This window comes from Rhopalosiphum padi, chromosome 4 (assembly GCF_020882245.1).
Source record: "Rhopalosiphum padi isolate XX-2018 chromosome 4, ASM2088224v1, whole genome shotgun sequence".
In the NCBI taxonomy this organism is placed as follows: domain Eukaryota; kingdom Metazoa; phylum Arthropoda; class Insecta; order Hemiptera; family Aphididae; genus Rhopalosiphum; species Rhopalosiphum padi.
In genome coordinates this window covers 13,865,566-13,892,037 of record NC_083600.1, presented here as the reverse complement: position 1 = coordinate 13,892,037, position 26,472 = coordinate 13,865,566, and the positions used below count along the sequence as shown (strand labels likewise).

General features: G+C 29.3%; 2 protein-coding genes across 7 annotated transcripts in view; both read right to left on the bottom strand.

Moving 5' to 3' along the window:
* Positions 1 to 954: 954 nt before the first annotated feature.
* Positions 955 to 8,357, bottom strand: LOC132929517 (lipase 3-like). Its single transcript, XM_060994907.1, has 8 exons — positions 7,441 to 8,357; positions 5,338 to 5,536; positions 5,100 to 5,214; positions 4,672 to 4,915; positions 3,080 to 3,250; positions 2,887 to 2,971; positions 2,653 to 2,795; positions 955 to 2,450 (listed from the first exon to the last, which is right to left on the bottom strand). Exons 1-8 carry the CDS (start codon positions 7,465 to 7,467, stop codon positions 1,686 to 1,688), a joined length of 1,749 nt encoding a protein of 582 aa, XP_060850890.1. The 5' UTR covers positions 7,468 to 8,357; the 3' UTR covers positions 955 to 1,685.
* A 2,444-nt stretch (positions 8,358 to 10,801) lies between these two features.
* Positions 10,802 to 26,472, bottom strand: part of LOC132928517 (lipase 3-like) — a 37,304-nt gene continuing 21,633 nt past the window's right edge. For 2 of the 6 annotated variants that reach the window (XM_060993243.1, XM_060993245.1), the window contains exons 3-10: positions 15,728 to 15,851; positions 14,400 to 14,598; positions 14,186 to 14,300; positions 13,522 to 13,765; positions 12,800 to 12,961; positions 12,596 to 12,680; positions 12,386 to 12,528; positions 10,802 to 12,044 (exon numbers count right to left, since the gene is read on the bottom strand). In XM_060993243.1, the coding sequence (XP_060849226.1) occupies positions 11,283 to 12,044; positions 12,386 to 12,528; positions 12,596 to 12,680; positions 12,800 to 12,961; positions 13,522 to 13,765; positions 14,186 to 14,300; positions 14,400 to 14,598; positions 15,728 to 15,760 (1,743 nt within the window). In that variant the 5' untranslated portion in view covers positions 15,761 to 15,851 and the 3' untranslated portion in view covers positions 10,802 to 11,282. Of the gene's footprint in view, positions 12,045 to 12,385; positions 12,529 to 12,595; positions 12,681 to 12,799; positions 12,962 to 13,521; positions 13,766 to 14,185; positions 14,301 to 14,399; positions 14,599 to 15,727; positions 16,107 to 22,257; positions 22,278 to 22,347; positions 22,476 to 26,472 lie in introns of those variants that run through there. The other 4 variants (XM_060993244.1, XM_060993242.1, XM_060993246.1 and 1 more) reach the window with 4 other exon arrangements.

Here is a 26,472-nt window from a genome sequence, read left to right as displayed (position 1 = left end):
TACATTATCGGGTGCCTTGGAAACAAAATCGATTCATAAAATTCATAAAACAGTCTACACTGACCCAGAGGTTCCCAAAGTGGTCTATATCCACCCCCTGGGGTCGGTTCTGATATGCAAGGGGTCTATGTCAACGAAATAAAAATAGGGGTCCACGAGAGTTATTAAATCAAAAATGTGTGTATCATAATTTAATTAAATTTGCGTTTCCTGTATTTTTAATTATTAAAAAAATTAAAGAAATACCTATCATTATTAAAGAAATATAGGTATGAATAAAAACAAACTTATCACGTTTTTTATTTAAACAAAAAATGCATTCCATAGTAAACCCTATTCAAGTAAACAGCTCCGTGTAAGCTATAAAACGCGTAGATAAATTTGTAAAAAATTTAATTTTAGGGGTCTACGAAAATTGAAAAAATTGGCACGTGGTCTACGGGGAAAAAAAGTTTGAGAATCTCTAGCTCTACAGCTATACAACCTGAAATATATATATATATATATATATATATATATTTTAAAGTTTCAAATCCTTGGAAGCTGCAGTATTTGCAGGCTTTGTCTAATACACGCACAGCAGAATCAATAGAATAATTTAGCGTACTAATATTTTTTTTAATTTTAGAAAAAAAAATAAAACATCATTTTTGACTTCGAAACTGTGCATATTATTATTATTTATTAATATTGGATAATATAATAAATTATATAATATACATGCTATTTTAAATTCTAACAAATGTATTATGCTTAACATAAAACCATGGTCTTAGGAAAGAGAACAGGAAGGACAATTGGGAGTAGAATTAGATATAAAGCACACAGCACCATAGTTGTATAAGGCAGTTATACCAATTACCAATGAGGAAATAATTACTTCTAAGTACAAAAAACATATCAAGCTAGCGAGTCAAAACAAACGCGTATTGATTGTTAAACAAATCTATGTGATTAGAATATATTATTTTTTATTGATTACAAAAACGTATACAATTGTTCCTGTACTATTAACACGCTTATATAGATACTCATGGACGAATAAATATCAAACAAAATTCTTAAAGGTTATTCGTTTAGAGACTTGATATTGATTAATATATAAAAACGTATTTTACAACAAAGATATTTGATCTACAAGTATATAGCAAAATAAATATTGAAACGACGTTTTTATTTGATATGCCATTACTTTTTGATATTAAATTAATACATATCTATCACGAGTATGTGCCAAATGGATAGCAATATTCAAAATGACGACGTTTTCATTAATATATGTATGCATTAAAAATAATATTAAATACAAAACAATTTCATTATTAAAAAATTATCTTTTTACGGAATACACAAACCAATACAATATAATATATTACACGCTATGTCAGACTTCCGGTGACACTTAAACGAGTGCGGTCGCAGGCATAGTCCGATTATATATTTATATATACAGTATATGTATATATAAAAGCACTGGTTATAATAAACAAATAATGTTAAGGCCTACCAGGCGCGTGCAGCACATCTACATAATAATATAAATATACATTTATAAAACGCATTTACGCGTATTGTATATAGGTGCAGATTTTACAATATAGGTAAATATAAATCTTAAAAAAAAACCAAACAAATTGTAATAGGTACGAGGGATATTATACTAGGGAGTCTTGCGAAATACCAGTCTATTTATGGCGGAACTTCAAGAACCTGATCGCTCTTCCGAGATTGTTGAATGTGGTGTAAAGTGCGCGTCCCGTCGCCGTGCGATCGTCTATATTATGGTTTAGACCACCATTATTGTATTCACCGATGTCGCCGACTTTACCGGTACACTGCGGCGTCATGACGGATTGTTCGGTTATTGCCGCGACCGCACAGCCGACTGTGTCTTCCAGTCCAGTGACAACCGTAGAGTTATTTCCTACCACGCGATGAGTTCCGGTCACGTTTCGAGCGCTGCGAGTCCATTCCGAAAACTCCCTGGTCAGACCGTCCCGGAGTCGGTGGTATTTCGTTTCGGTAGACTTCAACAACATGATCAAGTTGCCGAACAACTGTACTTTTTGCAGCAGTTTCTGTTCTCGTATGAGCTCCGTCGAATTGTCGTCGTCGCCGTCCTGTTGCATCGGAGTTACACTCGACAAGTAATCCGGCACCAGTACGAAGTTCGCTAATTCGTGTTGATCGTTCGTCGAGTTCGGTTGTTGGTCTTTAGTCACCGGACCGTCGTTGTCGCCGGTTCCGTAGACATCTGCACAAGGGCCCGCGGGAGGACCCGTATACTTCCAATCCGTGTGGTCGGTCTTCTGTAGTATTTCCGTAACCGTCACGTTTACTTGTTTGGTCACGTCTAGGCTCCACAAAAAATCTACATGATTGCAACGCGGACTGTCGATCGGAACGACGTCCAACAGTTTTGGAAGTTGTGATTTCAGTCTCATTATATCCTGCACGTAAAAATAACACGATAATATTATAGTCATCGAAGAAAAAAAGTACATTTAATAGGTACGTAATAAACATAATGGAAAAAATGTATACTATTTTATATAATTATATGTACTAAGCATATAGGTATTTTATGTTTTCTACGCTTAAAAGATATAATAGCAGTTAACAATTTTACAAGGATTTTCCGAAAGTTCTCACCTCTACGTCGGTCAATACATCGTTTTTTCCGTATATCAACGCAATGGGCACATGTATAGATCTCAAGTTGTACGTTGGAGGTTCGGTAGAATTATAATGCTGTAAATTCATAATTGGGCCGTAATCGTACTGACTAAAACAGTCTGCACAGTGAATTTCAAAGCGCGGAAATAAAATAAAAAAAGTTATATAAGACATAATAATATTACATAGATTATATTTATGATTTATCACCTTTCAATATTAGCTGTGAAAAATGTGTGGTAAGCTTGGCCGACGTTCCTGCCGGAAAGTGTTCAATGACGAGTGGTATTAATTTCTATATAACATACGACAACAAACAAAATATATATAAATCAATAATCATTTTAATGATAGCTTTTTCTCTTGTAATATCAATAACGAAATCGTAAAATATAATTATTACATCGTCGAAAATATATGTTTCACTACCACACACGGAAGATACAGCATAAGATATGCATTTTTGACAAAACATAGTCCGTGTAATTTTTTCTCCGTATGCGTTAGTTACCAAAAATGATTGCATTTTTGATTGAGGCAAAAACATTCCATTGGAAACCCATTGATACATAGTCTAGAGAGAAAACAATAAAATTTAAATTGATTAGTAAGATATAGTTTGTGTTAACTATAATTTTAAAAACATTTTAGAAATTTATTTTCAACATTAATAACATCTATAATATTTCAAAAAATTTAAATAAAAAATTGCGAAATTTTTGACCAGGATAATAAATCTATATTATGATAGTATATTCATTATTATTAATTTGTTATTTAATTTTTAATATGACTTTCTTATCATTTTCAATGTTAAAGAATCCATAAGTATAGACCAGGGGTCGGCAACCTGCGGCTCTTTCGATCTTAAGTTGCGGCTCTCTAGATCCATACTCCATACCCAAAAATAATTATTTTATTAGGTATCAAAAAAAATATATATTATTTTACATTATATTTTTGTTGGTTTTAAGAATATGAAATAACTGCACAGGCCATCATAGTTATTTAAAATTAAAAGTGTGTACCAAACTTTCCAAATGCATTCAAAGCTAATGCTCCCATTGATGTAACCAATCTATTATTAAATAACTGTATTATTTATTATTATTGCTAAAATAAGTACTTGAATATGTTTTGTGCTAAAAATATTTGTATGTATTTTTACATGAATATTATTATTTCGTATATAAATTCGTTTATTTTGAATCGAAAATCAATTATACTCGTGTATATAAACAAATACTAAAATATTAAACAAAAATGTTTTGTGGTTATTTAAAAACTGGGAAATTATGTAAATTGTAACTTTTGGCTCTTCTGTCTCAAAAGGTTACCGACCCCTAGTATAGACCATTGTTTTTAGGCATTTTAATTTTATAGTTAACAGGTACCTATATGGAACCGATATATAAGACCCATATGGATTTAAACTTAAAATTAAATATTAAAGTACATACAGCATTAAGATGTGATTTAATTCAGTGTAAATTTTTTACTATAATATCATCATAACCTTGAAGTATTTTAGTTTTCTGAAGATAATAAAATATTTCAAATATAACTGTGTATAACAACTAAAATAACAACATAACATAATACTGTATACAAAATATAAAAATATATAAAATATTTGTTTGGCAAAAACGCAAAGTTTTTATTCAATAATAATGTTGTTCTTGTATATGTCTTACGTTTTTGTTTTTGTTTTTGTTTCTCTTTTTCAATATTGTACAAAAATATTATTAATGTTTTTAATATTGTAATATGTAAATACTCTTAGTTTGTAAATTACTCTAGGATAACAATCTTTGTAATTGAAGCCTCAATCAAATAAAAAAAAAAAAAATAATAATGTTGTTCTTGTTTATAAATATTGACGATTTTACGTATAAATAATACGAATAATAAAGATAATTAAAATATAATATTATTTGTATTGTCATAGATTTTAAGTTATTACTTATTAATTATTATTAATGAACAATAACTTACATTCATCTTCTTCGCGTACGGAGCGATATGTCTCACGGACGATCTTGTGTTGAACAAGTAGGCGACCGGTGCGAGACTGATTTGCGACCTAATCTTTTGATGGTATTCGTGTCTTTCGGAAGCCATAATGAAAAACACAGACGTGCCCATCGAATAACCTATATAATGAAGTTGCGTGGCATTGGTCTTCATTAGAATATAGTCGAACGAAGCTGGCAAATCAAACGTTCCGACTTCGTGTAAGCTTTACAACCGTCATTACAGTATATTATATTATACGGGTAATTATATTACTTATATAAATTATTGTTGTCAAAATGAATATACGTTCAAAAACATGATCTGTTGACCGTGTGACGTGTAAACTGTACACGCACAAAGTCTCGATATTCACGACGAACAACAATACAAATTATATAAAGTTTTACCTAAAATTCCAAAAATCTTTTTGCTTAAAAGTCATCGACAAGTGTTTTCTGCTATAAGTGTTACCCCGGCAGTTGGCCATCCACACATCGTACCCGGCGTCGGATAGTTGCATTGCTATATATTTATAATGCATATTTATTTATATAAGTAAAAGTGTACATACGCTTAATAATAATAAAAACACAAAAATATACATTTCGATCAGAGAATTTCTTATCGAATCGATGATTCACTCACGTAACGATATATCGGCCCCGCCGAGCACCCAATCAGCCGAGCTCCCCAAAATGCCATGGTGCAAGAACACCGGATGGTTTCTGGTGGGATCTTGTCCGCTCTTATTTCTCGGGATGCGATGCAACTCCAGGATGTAACCGTCGTCCGTGACGACATCGTGCACTTCAACAGCGTAACCATTTTTTTTGATAATTTCAACCTAACGGGAATTTAAAAAAATCCTAAAATTAGTAGGCATACAAATGTTAATACGGGACTTTACATAAATGCATGGGCTTAAACCGTTCAAATATTTGTATACTATATATAAAACATAAACAAGGTAAATGTTCTTAAAAATAACCATCTATATTCACTATATAAGACGTAATTATCAGGTTTTATTACTTTTTTTCATATTGTAAAAGTACAGTAAAAAAATTATAATTTATTAATTATTTCAAGTCTCGTAAATCATGATTTAATCTTTCATTTAGCGCGTTACCTGCACAATAAATAAAACTTAAAAATGTAATAATACTAAACGAATTTATGACTATTAACAATTATTATTTAGAGTATGACAACCAATTTCTTACTGTCGAAGTATAATGAATATGAAGGCTAGCAGTATTTGGAATGTATGGTCGATCGAGCATCGAGTGCACAATATAATCTTCTTCTTTATATATTTTATATATAGCAAGTATCCCCACTCTCCGTATAATATTTTTATCACTATACAATTTCTACCAATATATTCGATTCTATTTCAGATTTTTTATAAAATTTTTAGTTAATAAAAAAATTAAATTAAAATACTTAAATTAATACTATTATAATGTTACTTAAAAAACATATCGAAAGTTTTAAATTTGCATATTAAAATGGTTTGAGAATTTATTTTATAATTTTCTAATAATAGGTAATTAGTTTGAAAAATAATGTTTTAGTTAAATTAAAAATATAATGCGCATTGACTAATTTAAGTAAATTTTACTAAATTCATGAAAATATTTAAATTTATGATGCAAATATACTATTTGTTTGTAGAATATCATTTATTTTATCTGAGTTAACGTACCACCACGGTTTTATCTATTTATGTAAACGTGTAATCATATCTATTAAAACTATTAAAATAATTATTTTACGATATGTTGTATTGTTTTATTAAATTGTGTACGTGTACGATGTACGATAATGAATAATAATGAAATAATAAAGTTATAATTTAATTTATACATTCGTTTCTCGATGAAATCATTGCAGTTTCTTAGGAATACAGAATATTTTTAAAATATTTATCTTTAACCGCTTTAAACGCGATTAGATATCAAGTCTAGATTTTACTGGTTAGGTTAATCCTACTTATATAAATATATTATAATAAAATATCGTTAAAATGTTGAACTTTAGCTGACAACAATACCCGGAATTCTTAAACAAATTATTACGAATTCGGTTATCCGAAATGCTATATTGATTGAGTACCTACAGTAAAAAATGTAAATTTCTTCAGCACCGTGATAAGTAAACTGTAATTTATTCTAATATACTAATATTGATATATTATTTTATAATACTCTGAATTTGAGTTCGACGTATCGTTACTCATTAGTCATTACGCAGTTTTTTAAAACATATGCGTCAGTGTGTACATAAGTGTTTTTTGGCATAATAAACAATAAAACATCAACAATGTATAAAGGAGACTATTTTTGGTCGATGCATTATGCAATCAATCGACATTGTGGACCATAATAACGTTTTTATTATAATTATAATATAATATTATCTGTGTATTGCGACGATTGTCATACAATTTGAAGTATAATATGTTAATATAATTGTGATATACGAAATCGAAAGTGGCGTGATTTAGTTTTTTTTTCTTTTCGAGTTATATAAGAATCGCGATGGGTATATATAAATATGTTAATGTCAACGGTTTCGTCATCCATAGTGTCAGTATATATATATATATATAAATATACAATGTATTTGAACTTTTCGTCGTGTGCAGCGAGCATATTATTAATTATATATAGTGATTTTTCGAACGAGAATACTACGCGTGTAACAATATAGTATAATAATAGTTGGTATATAGTGGTTACTCACGGTAGACGAGATGACATTTTCGGACATACTTGAAAACGGAAAAATCGCAATCGATCGGAATCAATTTTGTGCACACATCATGTTGCTCATCAGACGTGGGCGCGTCTGCCAAAAACGGGCGGTGAGAGAAATCCGACGACAGGCGTATTAGCTAGTGCGAGAACACCACGCGCGCGTATACGACTACGGCAGTCCCAGTCGCGATGTACACTGAGGCTTAATATTATATGTATAACACATTTAATACGTGTGTAATAATAATAATAATAATAATTCGTCCGCGCTCGGTTCGGTGATAATTTATTCAAAACTCGCGGTGTACAACAAATAATAATAAAAACAATATTATCGCAATATATTATAATTATAAGTAGCAGGTACGCGTCAGACGAGATTTGGCGACGATCGCGCGAGTCCCGCGATAGTCACACTCACCATTATTATTATTATTATTCTTATTGTTGTTGTTGTATTGCGATTTGCGACCGCATTTCGCGGTGTAGGTAGCGCCACAGTCGCGGAACGATCCCGACCTACCTACCTAGTGGTACTACGATGATTCGACCGCGTGCAGGTGTAATGCATAATATTATAATTATTGTTATTATTATTAATATTTTACACGTATGTGATAGTCACAGCGACCACGTGTTTCCTGTATAATGCCGCGATTGCCGTGCACTATACCGCAGAGATCATAATAGGTATACGAAGACGCGGTGCCGTTAATTAGTGCCCGCAAGACGTTACCGCGATAATATATATTATATATTATATTATTAACTGTTATTATAATCGAGTGCATTAAAATATATTGTTATATTTTACGAGCAGCCGGAAATCGTTTGATTATGTTAGTATAATATAGTTCGACGTGTACTACTACAGATGATCTACTACAATTGCACACGACCGCCGCGCACGGTATGAGTCACGCGTCTGGACCTAATTGTGTTCCGTTCCGACGATGTATATATACTACGATGCTGGCCAGTGCCCATCGAATTCGTCGACTCGCCGTGCGTTGTAGTAATTCATCATCGTCATATCATTATATTATTATTCTTTATCGAGTACATTATTATTATTGTTGTTGATTTGAAATATAAATAATTATCGATGGCTGCAGATGTCGTGTTGTGGCGACAACGGTGCGATATTGTTATGGGAAACTCAATCCGCAACGTTCGCGGTTTCTAAAACGGCGATCGAAAACTGTATGCGATTTTGTGAAATAAAAAACACTTTCAAACTCATTTAAAAGAGATTCAAATCGTCATTATATTCACGGTGAAAGTGTAGATCCGATAAACAACAATATAACAATAAAAACTATCCAAGTACCAACTATATATATATATCTAATTAGACATCTATACCTAATGTTTTGTTTAACCGTACACCTACGTAGGGACAAACCCTCAAAAAAATGTTATGTTTTCATTATTTTAATTCAAAGCAATTGTCCGGATCATAGTTCGATTGCGTAAAACGCAAAGCGTTTGTTTTTAAATCTTTAAATGTTTACAAAAACAAATTAAAATAAAAGATTATTTTTAAAATTATCGCATATTATGTCATATTTAATATAATTGTTTTTTTTTTTTAATAGCCAGTAGCCACCTTTTTAGAAAAATGTCACAAAACCACGATCTAAACGTTAGGTATAGGCAATATATTTTACATCAAATTTTTTATCTATAATATTTTATAGACAGATACTTAAATACTATACTTTGTCTATGCAATTAAAATGTTAAAAAGTTAAAAATTTAGAATAATATTACAAATATGGAATTATAAAATCCACCAATGAACGAAAAAGTTGAGTTTACACAGTGCACTGTTGTCTGGTACAAATGTTACAATTACTGAGAAATTCCAAAATGTCTTAAACCTGTAAAAAATTTAAAAAGTTAAATCTCCAAGCTCTCTCTCTATATATATACCTACACATGAGAATAATTTTAACTGTTATCACTCGCATTTAAAAGTGAATGTTACCACCTAACTTAACCTTGTACTGCGATTTTTTTTTAAATTTAGAGAACGTTAGTTGCGTTGTGAAAGTGAAACACGTTCGTTTTCAAAATTAATCTTCTAAACCTGAATATATGGGTCGAATTTACTCTATAATGCGGCGCCTCTAGGTTATTCAAACAGCGAAGCGCTCCTAAATAATCATATTTCTTTAATCCGTATAATAATAACTTTAAAATTTTAATTATATATATGATAAATTCATATATTTTCATGATTTCATCAATACTAAGTTACTAACCAATAACTTAATTTATTTGAAGTGAGCGCATATTCATTTTCCAAACAAACACTGCTCGGCATGTCTCCTCATTGCAAACTGAAAAGTGTTTATGTATTATAAATTATAATTAAAATAATATACACATAAAATCAAGTCACACGTGCGTCTACAACTCTTTGACACAAAACATCGACCATCATCTTATAATAATAATAATAATAAGTTGTGTTATATATGTAAATATAAAATATTATGTGCTGTCTCCGTCCTATAAATGCGTATAACATATCACATTTCACATTCACAATAATCTATTTTAATCTGTTACTTTTAAAATTAGGTCTATTATACAATTTAAAGGTAAGACTATTATACTATTATCTAGTGAATCTCTGTGATTGTATAGATACCTATTTTAATTTTGAAATTTAAAAATGATAATTACTATTACTTTAAAATTAAAAAAATATCAATCAAACGCAATGAGATCTTTTTAGATATATTACACCTTTAAAATTTAAAACAAACAAGTTCATCCTAATTTTAAATATATAACAGAGTACAATAAATGATTTGGAACGTAAACTTCGCCGTGTTGTACATTTATCAATCAGAGACAACACATGCGTCCCTTTCAAGTTAACCTATTCTGGTACATTGTTACACAACGTATATATATATTACAATTGATTTGTTTCGAATACATTTCGATTAGTTTGCACGACAAATATTCGTTGACAATTATTACGATATTACAAATAAAGTTTCAAAGTGTATGATATAAGATAATTCAATGGTAAAATAATTAAGAACGCGTATTGCACTGATTATTATGAATACCATTCGTTAGAAAAGATGGTGGCGTACTCGAATTTCGTATAGCGTCACAGGAACCGAAATGTACAAAAATTGTTGTGGCCTTAATTATAGTGTTTCGTGCAATTACTATTATTATTGACTTCCGTTGTTCTCCTACGATGTAGAAATGTATTTCCAATTCCTGAAAAACGTGAGTATTGTGTAATTTGTATTACGAAATTTCTAATAAAACGATATCGCACCGTTACAGGACATAATGATAATATACACCAGGAAAAATCAGATTTTAATATTTAATTTTATTTATAAATAAAACACGTTAAAATTCAATTTCGCGACAATCATAACACAATATAAACGATCACATGACTCACACTTTATAGTATAACGTCTCGAGTATATTATCTCCATACAAACAATATACTAATGTATTATTATAAAGAGAGCGTTTGACACGTACAAAAGAAAACAATCAAATACACATAAAAGTGTGGGTACTGATTATATATAAAAAAAATAATGACACAAACGATAAACCGCTAAATCGCATATAAACGGCTTAGGTAAGCGCCATAGTAATAATAACTAATAATATTGTAACCGTGATAATATATATATATATAATAATGATAACTATAACTACACTAACTGCAGCCGTATCGGACATAGCGACGAGCGGTCGAGTGATGTGTACGACGAGCGCGCGGCGGCCGCGATAACTACATAATATAATATATTATATTTCTGAACAGCCGACGCGTCACTTCCAGAACCAGAACACCCGGCTCACGCGGCCCACGGTGGCGTTCAGCGCGTTTCCGACGGCCCGATCGGCCTTGTTCAGGCCGTAGTTGACGTAGTTCTGGGCCTTGCCGATGCCGACCACCACAGACTGTTCGGCCTTGCCCACGCCGTCGACGACGAAGTGCTCCGCTTTGCCGACGGCCCCGGCCACCGAGTGGCCGGCCAACGCGATCTTGCCGTTCACCAGGACGGCCGTCTGCTTGACGCGTGTCTCGGTGCCCGTGGCCACGTCGTCCGCCCATCCGGTGATCTCGTTGGTGATCTCCTCCCGGAGCTGTCCGTACTTCTTTTCGGCCGCCTGCGCGAACTTGATGACGCCGCCGAACAACAGCTTCTGCTGTTCCCGTTCGCGTTCGAACACGGCCGCGTCGCGCTCATCCACCGGCTGGGGCATGGTGCTCGCGATGATCGCGTCAAGGTTCTCGGCGAAGAACTCCAGACTGGGCGCGAGGCTCATGGCGCCCGGCACGGGGTTCAGCTGCATCTGGCTCGGTGGTCGGCTGACGGGGACGGCGACGTCCCCGCGGACGGCGTTGGCCGCGGGGCCCGTGTACGTCCATCCCAAGTCGTCGGTCTTCTGGAGTATTCCCTTGACCGGATTGTTGATCTGTTCGGTGACACTGGAGCTCCACAGGAAGTCCACGTGGTTGAAGTACGGACTGTTGGCCGGAAACGCGTCCAAAACCATGGGCAGTTGGGCTTTCAGTTTCAATACGTCCTGCGTCGGCGAGAAACGAAAAAAAAATACGTTTAGTATATTGTTATGATCGATGTGGCTATTAGTTGTCTAAGCGGGAGGCTTGGCGAAGGTCATCTCTCGCCAGTGAGCACCCTGGGGGGGGAGCTTTATGGTTGAATTTGTCCCCAAAAAATATTTTTATGTTATATTATTATTTATTATAGACATTATAGTATATTGTTTTGTCATAAAATTATAAATTACAATGAAGAATGATATTTTATTAAAAAAACAAAACAGTGACCGTTGTTTATTAATTGTGTGTAACGATCATAAGCGATGTAAGAAAATACTTAAAATAGGTAATCAAAAATACTCACCGTCGTGTCAGCTAGTATATCGTTTTCGCCGTAGATCAGCGTGATGGGTACTCGGATCGATTTCAAATCGTACGTTGGCGGCTCGGTGGAATTGTAGTGACGCAAATTCAAAGCTCGGCCGTAATCATACTGTCCGAAACTGTCTGTAATCAAACGAAACGGATAAAAGATTTGAAAACATCGCTCACAACGTGATCGTGTGACAGGTACCTTTCAATATAAATTGTGCGAAGTGCGCGGCGAGATTCGAAGACGTTCCAGCCGGAAAGTGTCCCATGATGAGAGGAATCAATTTCTGCAAATTAATAAAAAATAAATAAATAACATTTTGCACGTGAACTCGTAATCATTTCGACAATTATCGTCGATTCGTTTATATTATTGACGAAATCGTAAAAACATTATAATACTTACGGTGTCAAAGTGATACGGGTCGCTGCCGCAAACGGAAAATATGATACATTTTTCGCATATCATTTTCTGTGTTATTCTTTCTCTACATATGGTAGACGCCAAAAACCTTTGCATACCCGATTGTGGCATTAACATCCCTTTCCACATCCTTTGAAACACGATCTTTAAAAAATACACATCATTATTTATTAATATTAATTAGTAATAACTTATTTTATATAGTTGTATATTGTTTAAATAATGAGTACGATAATCCGGAAAATAAATATCAGGATTAATTAAAATTTAGACTAGACTATTGGTGCTTCTATCCATTATAGAGATTTTAATAACTATTGTCGGCACGAAAAACAGAAAAGTAACCATGAGGAGGAAATCCAAAACACAAAAGCACAACGATCTTGATGAAATGTTTTCAGTTATTTCAAAAAAACAAAATCCACATTAAAATACTTGTATTATAATTTATAATTAATAAAAATGATTTATATATTTCTAGTAACTATAAGTATTTTATTTACTTTTTTTTTAAATATTCATATTCCATTATGTTTCGTTACTTACATTTTTAAAAAAATAGAAAAAAATTCTTAGATTAAAAGGTTGTTTACTACTTAGATTTATATTTTATCGATATTATTATTATTTATTATAACTTATAACTACCACTATAATTGATAATATATAATAATGTTTTTATACGGTTTTGTGATTGGACTTACATTCATCATTTTTGCGTACGGAGCCATAAACCTTAAAGACGATCTGGTGTTCGACAAAAAAGCAACAGGCGCGAGACTAATTTGTGATCGGATTTTGGGCTGATATTCTGGTCTCTCCGAAGCCATAATGAAAAACACACAACTGCCCATGGAATAACCTATGTAGTGGAGTTGTTGCGTATTCGAAGTCGAAAGAATATAATCAATCGTAGCTGGTATATCGTATTTCCCGACTTCGTGTAAGCTGTAGCCATATAACAATTATGTATAGTAATATTGAAATAACATTTAAATTTAGATAATTTTTTGATTAAAAAATAAATTTCTTGACAATAAAGTTTTGATTCTACATAGGTAACATTGTACACCAGGTGATTCTTTTATCGAAGAACATTTATAATCTAAATACATTTAAATCGTTAGTCGAAATAGTCTGAATAATATTTTACTTCGGAATATGAAAATTAAAGGTGTGGTATTGTTTTTGAAAACAATAAAACCATGAAAATTATTACAATAAAAACCTTTTAAAAAATGTTGTTTTGATCGACTTAAAATTAAGTAAAAAAAAAAATATTTTCTAAAATGTTAATAAGTTTAGAGATAATATAATAACAAAATAAATAAATAACAATAATATCAAATAATAAAACAGTAACTTTACCTGAAATTCCAAAAAGCTTTTTGTTTGTAAGTCATCGAAATATGTTTTCTACTGTACGTGTTACCGCGGCAGTTGGCCATCCACACGTCATACCCGTCGTCGGCAAGTTGCATGGCTATATACACGTAATATATCAAACAAAACACGAGTCAAGTTTATATATTTCATTTAAATACTTATAGGTTCACGGAATATAAGTGTATGTGATACTCACGCAACGACATGTCAGCTCCAGCTAGAACCCAATCAGCCGATGTCCCAAGAATGCCGTGATGGATTAGTATCGGATGGTTTCTAGTGGGCTCCTGTCCGCGCTTGCTTCTGGGGATACGATGCAACTCCAGGATGTAACCGTCGGCCGTGATAACATTGTGGACTTCAACGGCATAACCATTGTTTTGGATTATTTCCACCTATAAATCAAATTTCATAAAAAATATTTGTTCGTGAAAGATGATATTTTATATATTATTATTAATTATATAATATACTTATTACTAAAATATAAATTTATAAATTTAAAAATGTACTCTCCTTCAAAACATTTTTACATACTCATCATAGCCAGCTTAACATTATATTTATTATTTTTTTTCTTATGCCATAAACCATCGATATCAAATTGACACATTAAGCATGATATTGAATAAATCACAAAATATCATGAAAAAAAAAACTCAGAAAGAAGCCTTTGATGGCACTTTCCATTATGTATATTTATTAATCATAGCATTGTATTATAGTTATGGAATCTTTTAAAGAACCTTGGCTTCTTCAAATAGTAACAGTTCATAAATTAGATGTGTGAGTTTAATAGGTTTGATACGCAAGAGAGGTATTATTTAGTTTTCCGATAGCAATGTTTTAAAAAGTTTAATTTAATTTGTTTGCATTCCTGTCAACTGGAATCTTATCTTTATTTTAAATTGAAAAAAAATGTTCTTATAATATGATTATGGAGAAGTTAAGCAGTGTGATAGGATGTTTGATCAAATGCACGTCGTTATTATAATGAACTAATAAATCTTATCTAAAACATTTGTTTGATTAATAATATCATTGTAATTGTACGTTAATTGTCAATTGAACGACCGTGTCCTGTTGTTGTTATTTATAACGATGCGTATAACGACCAATACCATTTTTAAATTTAACTGTAATAAACCTAATAAGGTAAAAGGTCGTCGTTTCTTTGTTACTGTATGAATTGTACTGTATATTTGCTATACAACAAATACTCTATATATTATGTCATACATTCCTAGATGAAATATTTTATATAAGTGAATTAAAATTGAATTATATATTAATTAAGATCTGATAACACCGAGAAAAGCATGTTAATTTTTTTTAAATATACGTACTGTGCAATTTCGAAATGTTTCAAATGTATTACTTATTACAGCTATACCTAGCAGTAACGATACTACACAGAATATTATTCGTTATTACCGTTTTTGGACAGCACGGAAAAAGGTAAAACACTGACATTTGAAGTATTTAAAAAAAATATGTATATCTAGTGTTTATAGGTGTACTCACTGTAGACAAGCTGTAGTTTTCAAACAAGTTCATGGCAGACGACGTTGGAGCGTTTGTCGTCAACGTAATAATTGTCGGCGCCAACAGTAGATTGACAAATAACTGCTGAACGAATGGTCGATCCCTAAGGAAGGAAATGGTTGTCTTTAAATTTATCATACTGACATCCGAAACGAGAACAAAATGTTAAAGTTAATTTTCGCGAATATATTAATATTACCACAAAAATATAGTATAATAAAGCGATCGATGGGAATCGTGTCTAAAAAAGGGATTTAAAACAATAACGATTCTCCGATATATACGGCAAACTCCCACAGCCGACCGCGTTACTAAATCGATAACGAACGTCTGCCGTACTTATATAGGCTTGACTTCTCATCCCGTGTTGATCTATACACATCAAAACTATATTACTATAATAATACGATTGTACGTCATTGTGCCGCGCACGGATAGTAATATTATTGTTATTGAGGTTTTTAATCGCATAATGTATGTGTTTAAGCATGAGTCACTCGCATCTCTATATTATTGCACACCGTGCCGGAGGCTGCGTCGGTGAATTCCGGAAGCGATAATATTACATATTATTTATATACGTCGCTACTTATCACGATAATATGTACGTCTAGCACTCTAGTGAGTAGTGCGTCTGTCATAACTGTGATCTACCGACTGTATCGATGAGTTTTACGCGAGCGTGACTCCGACGACCAAAACGTGGAATCCAAACAAATTTCAAGTTAAAGCACTTCAACTTTAAATAAGTAATCAGAATTTATGAGCTGACCGTACCTTCATGTGACGTGCAATTAAAGTTTGAGCAACAGCCTTAACCACGACCAAATTTTAAGTAATATAAAGTTTTTACAAATTCCGAGAATGAACTTATTACGCTTACTTATAATTCAAGAACTTTAACTTATAAATCGAAAGGATTATCGAAGGGATAACTGAGTTGACCGTGGTAGGGGGATAGGTTACCACCCAAACTTCAACAGCTCTCTACGGAAATATTTAACTTACAAATTCCGGGAATGAGCTTATAATTACTTATAAATAATAAGTAATGGGCTCTAGCTTACAATATGTTCTGGAAAATTGGGTATTTTTTTTGAGGGGGGAATCTTCAAACCCATCAATAATACTTGCTTCACTTTTTTGTCAATCTAACCAGTATACTTAATTGTACGTTTTCAGTGTTTTCACACATACAGTTACATAAAAAAATAAATAAACTAATATTTCAAAGCAGCCAATAAGGAACCAAAGGTCAAAAATCTTGTTTGATTTAAGAAAAGAAAAAACTTTTGCATACATGTAATACATGTATGTAATACATTGTAATACATGTAATATGTATTAAAGTATATATTATATTATAATACAGTGAAACTTCCATACAACGAAGTCGAATAAGCAACAAAAAAATTCGTAATATGGAGGAATTCGTAAAATAGAATTACGTATTCATTAACAATGAAGGTCATAGTTCTTAAAAATATTTCGTTAAACAAAAAATTTCGTAAAATGGAAGTTTCACTGTATAATACTATATTATAGTAAATAAATAAATTCAAATTTAATATCCAAAAAAAATGGTACAGGTATATAGTATATTATTGAGAAAGAAAATGAGTTAATTGAATTATATAAAAAAAATACAGTTTCATTACGAATGGGTACATATTATCCGTAGATTATGTAGTATAATTTATATACTATTTAACCTTATTGGTTTTCCCTTTTTTCTTTTTACACTAATGAGCGGTACATGAATCACCATAACATAATATTATAGATTATAAAACAACGATAATCATTATTTATACTGATATATTCATAAAACAATAAAACATTTTTAAAGAACTAACCTTTCCATAAATACAGCATTTTATTTTAAATTTATAATATCTCACAGAGTTTATTCACGATGGTCGTTTTTTTTTTATACTACCAACCTAATTTGTTGTAAATATGTATTTATCATGTTACACAATATTTGACAATATTTACTAATTAGATCATTTTTTTTTTTATTTTATTTAAAAAAAAATGTATATGTTATTCTATTATAAGCTTGAATACTTTTAAAATTTTAAAGTTGAAGTCGCTAGCAAGATATTGCAATATAATTAATGGCAAGTGTACTTATTGTCTTTTATTCGATATATAAAAAATATTAATAACATAATAAAGTGATATATTTCATATTTCCTTAGTATTTTAGTGAATAGTTAAAATTTGTTGAAGACTAAAAATATTAAATAGTTATAAAAATTAGAGCAATAATTAAGTGTTTAAATTGTAGAATGTTTGGCAATGTAAATGAAAATCGGAAAAATATTTATTATAAAATAATCTAAACATAAGATATTTGATACTCTCGTCCTTGTATACCTCCATGTATAATGTGTAATGCTATATCGTTTGAATTATAAATACAATTATTTTATTTTATTATTTGTACGTCTACAATTTACATAATATAATGTCAACATATTGTTTTATATTGTAGTTTGTAATTAGATTGTGTATTGAGTGATATCAAATCATATGTATTAGCAGATTTAACGACTTACAAATAACATACAAAGCGTGTGGCTATAGGTGAGAATACAAAAAATAGGTGCCAATTTTATATATATTTTCGTGTCGGATACCACAGACTGTATTCCCCGCTCTTGTATGCAGTTTACGATAAGTAGTAAGCGCGTTAGCTTAAATATATAAGATCATGGTGTATCACTTGCGTTATTTTGCAAAAAATTAGTACATTACATTTTTATAACACAGAATGATATATTATATTTATATAAATGAAGTATCGATAACAAATACATTTATTGAGTTAAAATATACAACCCAGTTGGGATAAGTGTACACGGTTTATATTTTAACGATACGGTAAAATAATTGAATTCGGTTAAAACTTTTTTTCCGTTATTTAATCAATACACTTTACACGAATAAAATAACTTTAAGGCAGACAAAACTTGGTGATTTTACTTTTTACTTTTTACTAATCGAATAAAAATAAAAGATAATAATTTTCCTCAACAAAATCTAATGGGACTAGTTAAATATTATATTATAATTCACCACATATACATATTATTACTTATACTTACTATGTTGGACGTAGACATGTAGGTCAATGTATATAATAGGCATAATATATTAATATTATAGAATGACAGTAAATACGTCTATGCAAAATATATTATTATATACATTTTGTAAAATTTGACATAAAAATATAATATTATGGGAAAGATTAAAATTAAAATAATTATTGCATTAACGACGGTCATGTCGAAATAATTATTTTAGGATCATGGAAATATTTTTAGACGATATCAATTTATTTAAATTACCTATTATTTTTAAGGCGAAAGTGATGCAATCAAAATAACATAACTCCTTATTTAATCAATTTATTACAAAATACATAATTAATGTTCGCTGATAATTGGTATATAATATATATTATATAATAATAGGTATGCAGTTATCAAATAATAAAAATACTCATCTGTATAATAGAAAATGAAACAGCGGGAAAGTTAAAATTTGAGTATAAATAATATTAAGTAATTCCAGTTTGTGTTGACAAATAATTAAATTTTTCTTTGAGAATTTTGTATGCATATTAAACCTAATTATTTTTTTTTTTTAAAGTCACTGCCTAAAATACTGTACAATTTTTTTTTAGATTTTAACTTAAAGAAGTTGATAATAACTTGACTATAACAAAGCAGTCTGTACCTATACAGTAAACTATTTAAGGGATCATATATGAAACAATATCGACACGAAATTAATATTCCAATATTGAATGTTATCTAATAGAGACATGTAGTACTGCCAGTTTTCAAATTAGATGAAATTTATTCTTATTTTTCACAATTAATACATATATATACTGATAATTAGTAACAATTATTGTAAGTGTTGTACAATGCGATGTTACGCTGACTGTGGGTGAGTGAGGACGACTAAAAAGTCTTCTATTATTGAAGGCACTTTAGCAACTTGAAACTTAAATTAAAAAATCATGTTATACTTACTCAGCGGTTTAATCAAATAAATGTATTTATGTAGTTATTACTCATTAATCATTATAATAAAGAATAAAGATTGTGTGAGAAAAAAATAAATTTTAATCATATTATAAAATAATAATTACAAGATTAGTTGCAGAACACGTTAAAAAAAAAATTGATATGTAATATATTATATTATATATTATTATATCTAAATCTAAATTTTAATCGCAAGTCAATATAATATTAAAATATGCTTTTCAATATTTAGCTTTTAACTGACGAATATTGTCAGAAGGCTGAATAATTATGTAATCATAGAACACGGTGATAAGTCAATAAAACATGAATCAACTGTATATATGTATACAATTATAATGTAATATACAACGTTTATTTAAAAAAGTATAAAACCTGCAATTTTTGTCAGACTAATATAATTGTAATAGGTATTGAGTTTTCAACTTAATTAATAATGTATATTATGTTCAAAAGGTAATAAAATTGCAATATTCTAATAAGCGAATACTTTCATAGTGTGGTATTGCAGTCCACTTATTATTTAATTATATTATTTTTAAGTATAATAAATAATAATATAATATAATATAATATACCGAATGATTCATAAAACATGCTCACTCATTTTTTCTATAAATCATGAATTTTACTTAAGGGCCATAAAAATGTTTATTAAAATAACTGATATAAATTGTTGTTATTATAACCATACCTATAATAATTAAATTATTTTCATAAAAAATAATCAATAATGAGAATAGTGGAAGATGAAAATAATATTTTAAGGATTTACACATCACATATGGGAATTAAAATGTATAATTAAATGCATACGATTAAACTAAGATACAATTAATTGTATAATATAAAATAAACTGGTTGGTATTTTATCCAAAACTTTTTTTCTAATTTTTAAATGATATACACTTTAAATATTTCTTAGTGAAATATTTTTCTGCAGAATATTTAAGAATTGAGGAAGTTGCTCAGCTGTATAGTAGATTGTACTAGGTGATGTGTATTGAGTAGATTAGTTCAAACACTTATGAAAAATTAATGTAAATGACGCTCAACGACTCAGCTTTTTTTAATTCCACTTAATACAACTTATAAAGTATTCTGTATTAATCAGTCAATCTTTTAAATTAAGAATACAATTTTTACATTTACAAAAGCTAAAAAAGATAATTTCAAGTATCAATAAATAACTAAAAAAGAATCAAAGTATTTTAAAAATTATACCTATTTTGTCTACAATTATTCAATTTTAAATAAAAACAACAAAACAAAATCGATTCTGTCAACAAATTGAGTTGTAAAAATATTTTCGTTTTTCCTGATTATTAAGAAAAATTCCTGGAATTCGCATTTAAAATTTAAACAAAAAATATTTTCAAAATTTAAAACGTGCATATAATATTAATGTTAACTTTGAAAAAAAACATCTGATGTGATATAATATGAATACTAAAATATGGGCCCTGCAGTATGTTTCCATCTCTATGTGTTAACAATAAAAAAACGGTAAAACATGTGCTTTCACATCCAACTATAAGTCTGGATTTTTCAACTACCTATAGTTATTGATTTTTATATTAGTGCCCAAAGGAAAATGTAAATTTTACGAATTCGTAAAATATTTCTTAATAAAAAAACCACATATTATTTGCATATTTTTTAAGATGTCTGTATAAACGAAAGCGTCTAAAAAAATCTACATATTATAATTCAACAATTTTAAAACTCGATACAAGATATAGATATAGACACCTACGTCTGAACAGGTAAGTGCGTGATTTTACAATAATTTGTTTATACGGATTTTTTAAAAAAATGTTACATTATTATTTTTAATTTAATTTAAATAAGTGACCAAGTGAGTAGAATATAGTATGTTTGATTTCAAAACAAACTGACCAAGGATAAGAATATGATTTACAAGTGAAACTTTCAATGAACTATATAATATAATATCAATAATTGAATTGTTCGGTAGCAATTATAAGTTTAACAAATATTGATAAGATTTTAGAATTTAAATCTTGTATTATAGTATATTATAGTTATATACAATGTTTTTATATTTGAATACACTAAGTTAATGAATCACGGTAAGTTGCACAGATCAAATATATCTAAATATCTATTTGAAAATTAGCCGGGAACCGTATATGTAATGTAGTAAATTAAATTAAAAATTATCAATTAAATCACGATGATAAGCCGTGATAACCGTACTCAAAAACATTTGTATTCTAGAGCAGAAGTATATAACTAGATTACACAGTTATATGCGTTTTTGTCGGTTACAAAATTGTAATGGTATAGCAAACGTGAGAAAAATAAAACTGTTATTAAAAACATAGAACTACTAAATTATAGTAAAACACAAGAAAAACTAACACAAAAAATCGAACACTAACCTTTCGTAAGAAGAAGAAAATATACTGTTCAACTTACAACATTTATATTAATCGTCATTATCTGCCATTCGAATCTTTGATTTTTTTTTTTTTTTTTCATTTTAATTAAAATTTGATTCGTACGTACCCACTGTATTGTATAATATTGGCTTGATGTTTAGTAATCCAAATGGAATTTATAAGATGAACTTACACAGTTTAATGCGTGGAAGTTCTTTATTATACACCATATGTGTAATTCGTTATCTCACAGTGTGATAATTGTTCGGGTCCATAGTACGGAGATAAATAAAGACTTATCGCACAGGTTAGTATAATTTGATAAATACCACCATAATATTGTTAAACACAATAAAATGATTTCACTATAATAATTGATATAATGAATAATCAATATCATGACTAATACGTTATAGTACTGATAAATAACAGCCAAAATTGATCGGCTAAAATCACTACACATAATGATGTATGCATAGTGATAATATTAATATTGGTGATGTAATTTAAATCCATTAAATCATTAAAACAGGTAATTTATTAATTTATTATATAAAATCCAATTTAACGTTTGTGCAAATAGGACATATATGATAATGTGGTCCTTACTCCTAAGATATGGTCAATTTTGTATTATTTTACTATCATATATAATTTATAAACTTTTCATACTTGCTTGTCTTTTTATTCGTTTGGTCTAATGGTAAAAGTACCAATAACTGTTATCAAGTTAAGAGATTTTTCTGAGAAAAAACTGTTTATAATTTGCTGAATCCTAGAAAATAAATTGTTAAAAAAATTAACTGTAATCACGTTAAAACATGGTACGTAGGAGTACCAATCAATGGTGTAAGACATATGAATACGATGTATTTAATTTATTATTTTCATTAAAAACATATGTATTGCGATTATTTTACTATTATATGAATCTATTTTATAACTTGGATAGAAATTGCGGAGAATCTAATAAAGAAAAATTAATTAAGTATTTACATGTGACACGATGTTGTAAACCATCATGCTTAAATTAAATAATTAAAAACAATTAAATTGAATAATGTTGCCATATAATATACACGTACACTACATAATATATTATATAGAAATAGTTTAATTGTATTGTAAATGTTAATCTTGATGATACGATTTGCATGACGTTTATAAATAATTATATTATTATAATAATAGTAGTACCTACCTATCAGGAATAATCGATGTTTTTACCAAATCTATTACCTATGCACACAACGTATGAAATATTCAAAATAAAATAAATATACAAATACTAAAAAAATAAAATAATATGTTAGTATATTCAAATACGAATAATTGGCTTTTCAGTTTTTGTTTTATCGAAAATTTCATTCGATTATTATGTATACATTCATACTTCGTAGTACGTAAATCGTGTATAGTATATACTCATCGCGGTAAACATAATTTATGTTTATCGACTCGAATTATTCAATATTTCCATATTGGTGTTAGTGTTAATATGTTGAACTGTTGAACATAGAATTTAGTAAAAGCAAGCAAACTACAGTACTAGTAATGGAGGAACATAATATTTTAATAATATACATAAATCAATATAGTTGACTGATATTAAATATTATTTTGGCGTACGATTTTTTGGGTGAAGGTCAAATATACAAACTTACGGATAACTGTTCAACGACAATGATCCGAATTTTTCATTGGAGAACATTTTTTTTTTCATATTTGTTTTACATTCTCCTTAAAATTAAACGTCATTAAAAAGACCGTTTATATCCCATAGCATTTATAATATAAGTATGGTTTAATCGATCGCGTGTACGAAACATATTTATATATATATATTTATTTAAATTCATATTTATATTTCAAACAATTTTTACATTTTACAAAATGTGGTATCATATAACAACCGAACATACTTCAAATATCAATGTCATTATTAGCACATTTTGAATTAAATTTATTATTTATATTTTCAATAGTACACATCATGTTAAAATTATAAGTTCATTTATCTAAAAATCAGATCCGAGATTGTTCACGCATAATGGATACATATTAATATAATATAATATAATTTAAAGAATGAGGTATTTCCTTCCTGTTTTGAAGCCTGTAACTAGAATTCGATTTAGTCGATGTATGGCCGTATGGGTGTAGAAAATGTGTCTTAAAATCAATACAAAAAACGTGACTGTCACAATTGTATTTTGCAATGAAAAGTGACAGTTATATTGAATATGTAATGAGCAAATTGTTAGAAAGCTCTTCAATACCATATTTATCTGATACGCCGATTTAAAATCAAATAGTGACACAAAAATTGTATTTATTAGCAAAGATAACAAAAGAGTGCGAATTGATAAGTGTCCCTGGACAAAACATTAATCCAGCCATGAGTCGATAAAAATTCATTTTACGATTTATCTCGTCATTTTCGGGAGAAACTATAGTTTAACCAAGGCGGTCATAAGGTAAAAAAAGTAATATATTTCATACATCAAGGCTGTAAATTAATATTATTTATACGTATTTAATAAGCGCCTAATAAAAAAAGTTCTAACTAATATGTCATTGTGTATTTTAACTTTAAGGGACCACTAAATTTACCTACATAGTTTGTAAATATTATTAGTAAGTAATAACGAAATTAATAAACACATTTGTTTTTGTGGTGATGTTATATTAGTCATTATCGGTTAAATAAACTGATTAAAATGTTATCTATTATATTAGTCACCACCTATAATAGTAATATATAGGAACGAATACTATATATGTAATAAATAATAATAAAGGAAATTAATGATTTTTGAAAAATACATTTTTTTTTCAATCTAATAAAGTTATTAAAATGATGTACAATCATATGCTAGTGAATCATTTACTAGATTATACATATACCTAATAATATAGGTAAGTTTAATAACCCCACGAGGACAATATTAGTCAATATTTAAATATTTAAATCTTAATCAATTACTTAATTATTTTTATATTAAGTATTTATACCTAGGCATAAAATATATTTAATTATATTTTAATATATATACGGTATATATCGATTTAGAAGAATTATGTCGGCGATGATAGGCAGGGTCATGCAATTTATGATGTGTTGGATATCATATCAAGACCGCACGAGGAGTTGTTGCCAAATGATCTAACCTCAGTGGCTAAGGAGTAAGCTTCTATAAAAGTCTGACAAAATGAGGACAACATTCAACCAAATGGTGGAGAATATCCTATGAGCTAATAATCTAAAGCGCAGAGAATGACTAAATAAACTTATTAATTAAATACATACTGTACACGGAAGGTGGTAACTTTAACCTTCGGGGGTAGTTTTAGTCCTATACATACTATGTTATTTTAGTTATTGTAGTTTTTTACGTATACGTATATAGTAAGATTTCGTTTTCTTTATTTGTATTCATATGAATAAACGATATAATATATCTTTGAATCCTTTTATAATTATATTCTTAGATTTAATGTACTGTATGTTTTTATTATTCTATTATTCTTTATGTGTTAAATTTACTCTGTTATTAATTACATTTATTTAAAACTTATATTTGGATTTAGCCCATTTGAAATAACAATACATAAATGTACAGCTAGGTTGCAATATTATATAAACCTTTACCACCGGGTTTTGTTTCTTAAGGGGGGAAAGGTATCAAATTTATAAACAAACATTTTAAAAACACAAAAACTTAAAATTTTATTTTTTAATAACTTTTTTAAGCTTTTGTGCATTTCCAATTATGCATTATCTAAAACACAGTCATGCAGATCAATTGAATTACAACGCAGTTGACTTTATTGAAAACATGTGTAAATGGTGTGATATATACATTTTAAATATCACAACAGTACTGGTTTAAGGAATAATATATAATTTTCAACCGATATAATATACATATACATCCAGCATGAACAATTTCTTAAGCAATTAAAAATGATTTACAAACATTAAAAAAAAAATTATACATGCGTTATAGAATTACAGCTTACCATGGATCGAAAGAATATATTTTATCATTTGTATATATTATATTTGACCAAGAAATAAAATAACATAATGTCTAATATTGATGGATTTCATAACGTAAATTATACATACCTAGGTAGGTGGTTTAATGATTACTGACTATTATAAAGTGTCTAAATTTCTGGGTCTAGGTTTCTGAAAATCGTTATATTATACCTATGTATAATATAGGGATTACGAATTGCATAATAC

Bases quoted from the DNA above. Each gene is read 5' to 3' on its own strand.
- LOC132929517 (XM_060994907.1), bottom strand. From the start codon at position 7,467: ATGTCCGAAAATGTCATCTCGTCTACC. The intron at 5,215-5,337 runs GTGAGTGAATCA...ATAAATATATAG, and splicing joins CGGGGCCGATATATCGTTAC to CAATGCAACTATCCGACGCC. The intron at 3,251-4,671 runs GTAAGTTATTGT...TTTTCTCTCTAG, and splicing joins CGTACGCGAAGAAGATGAAT to ACTATGTATCAATGGGTTTC.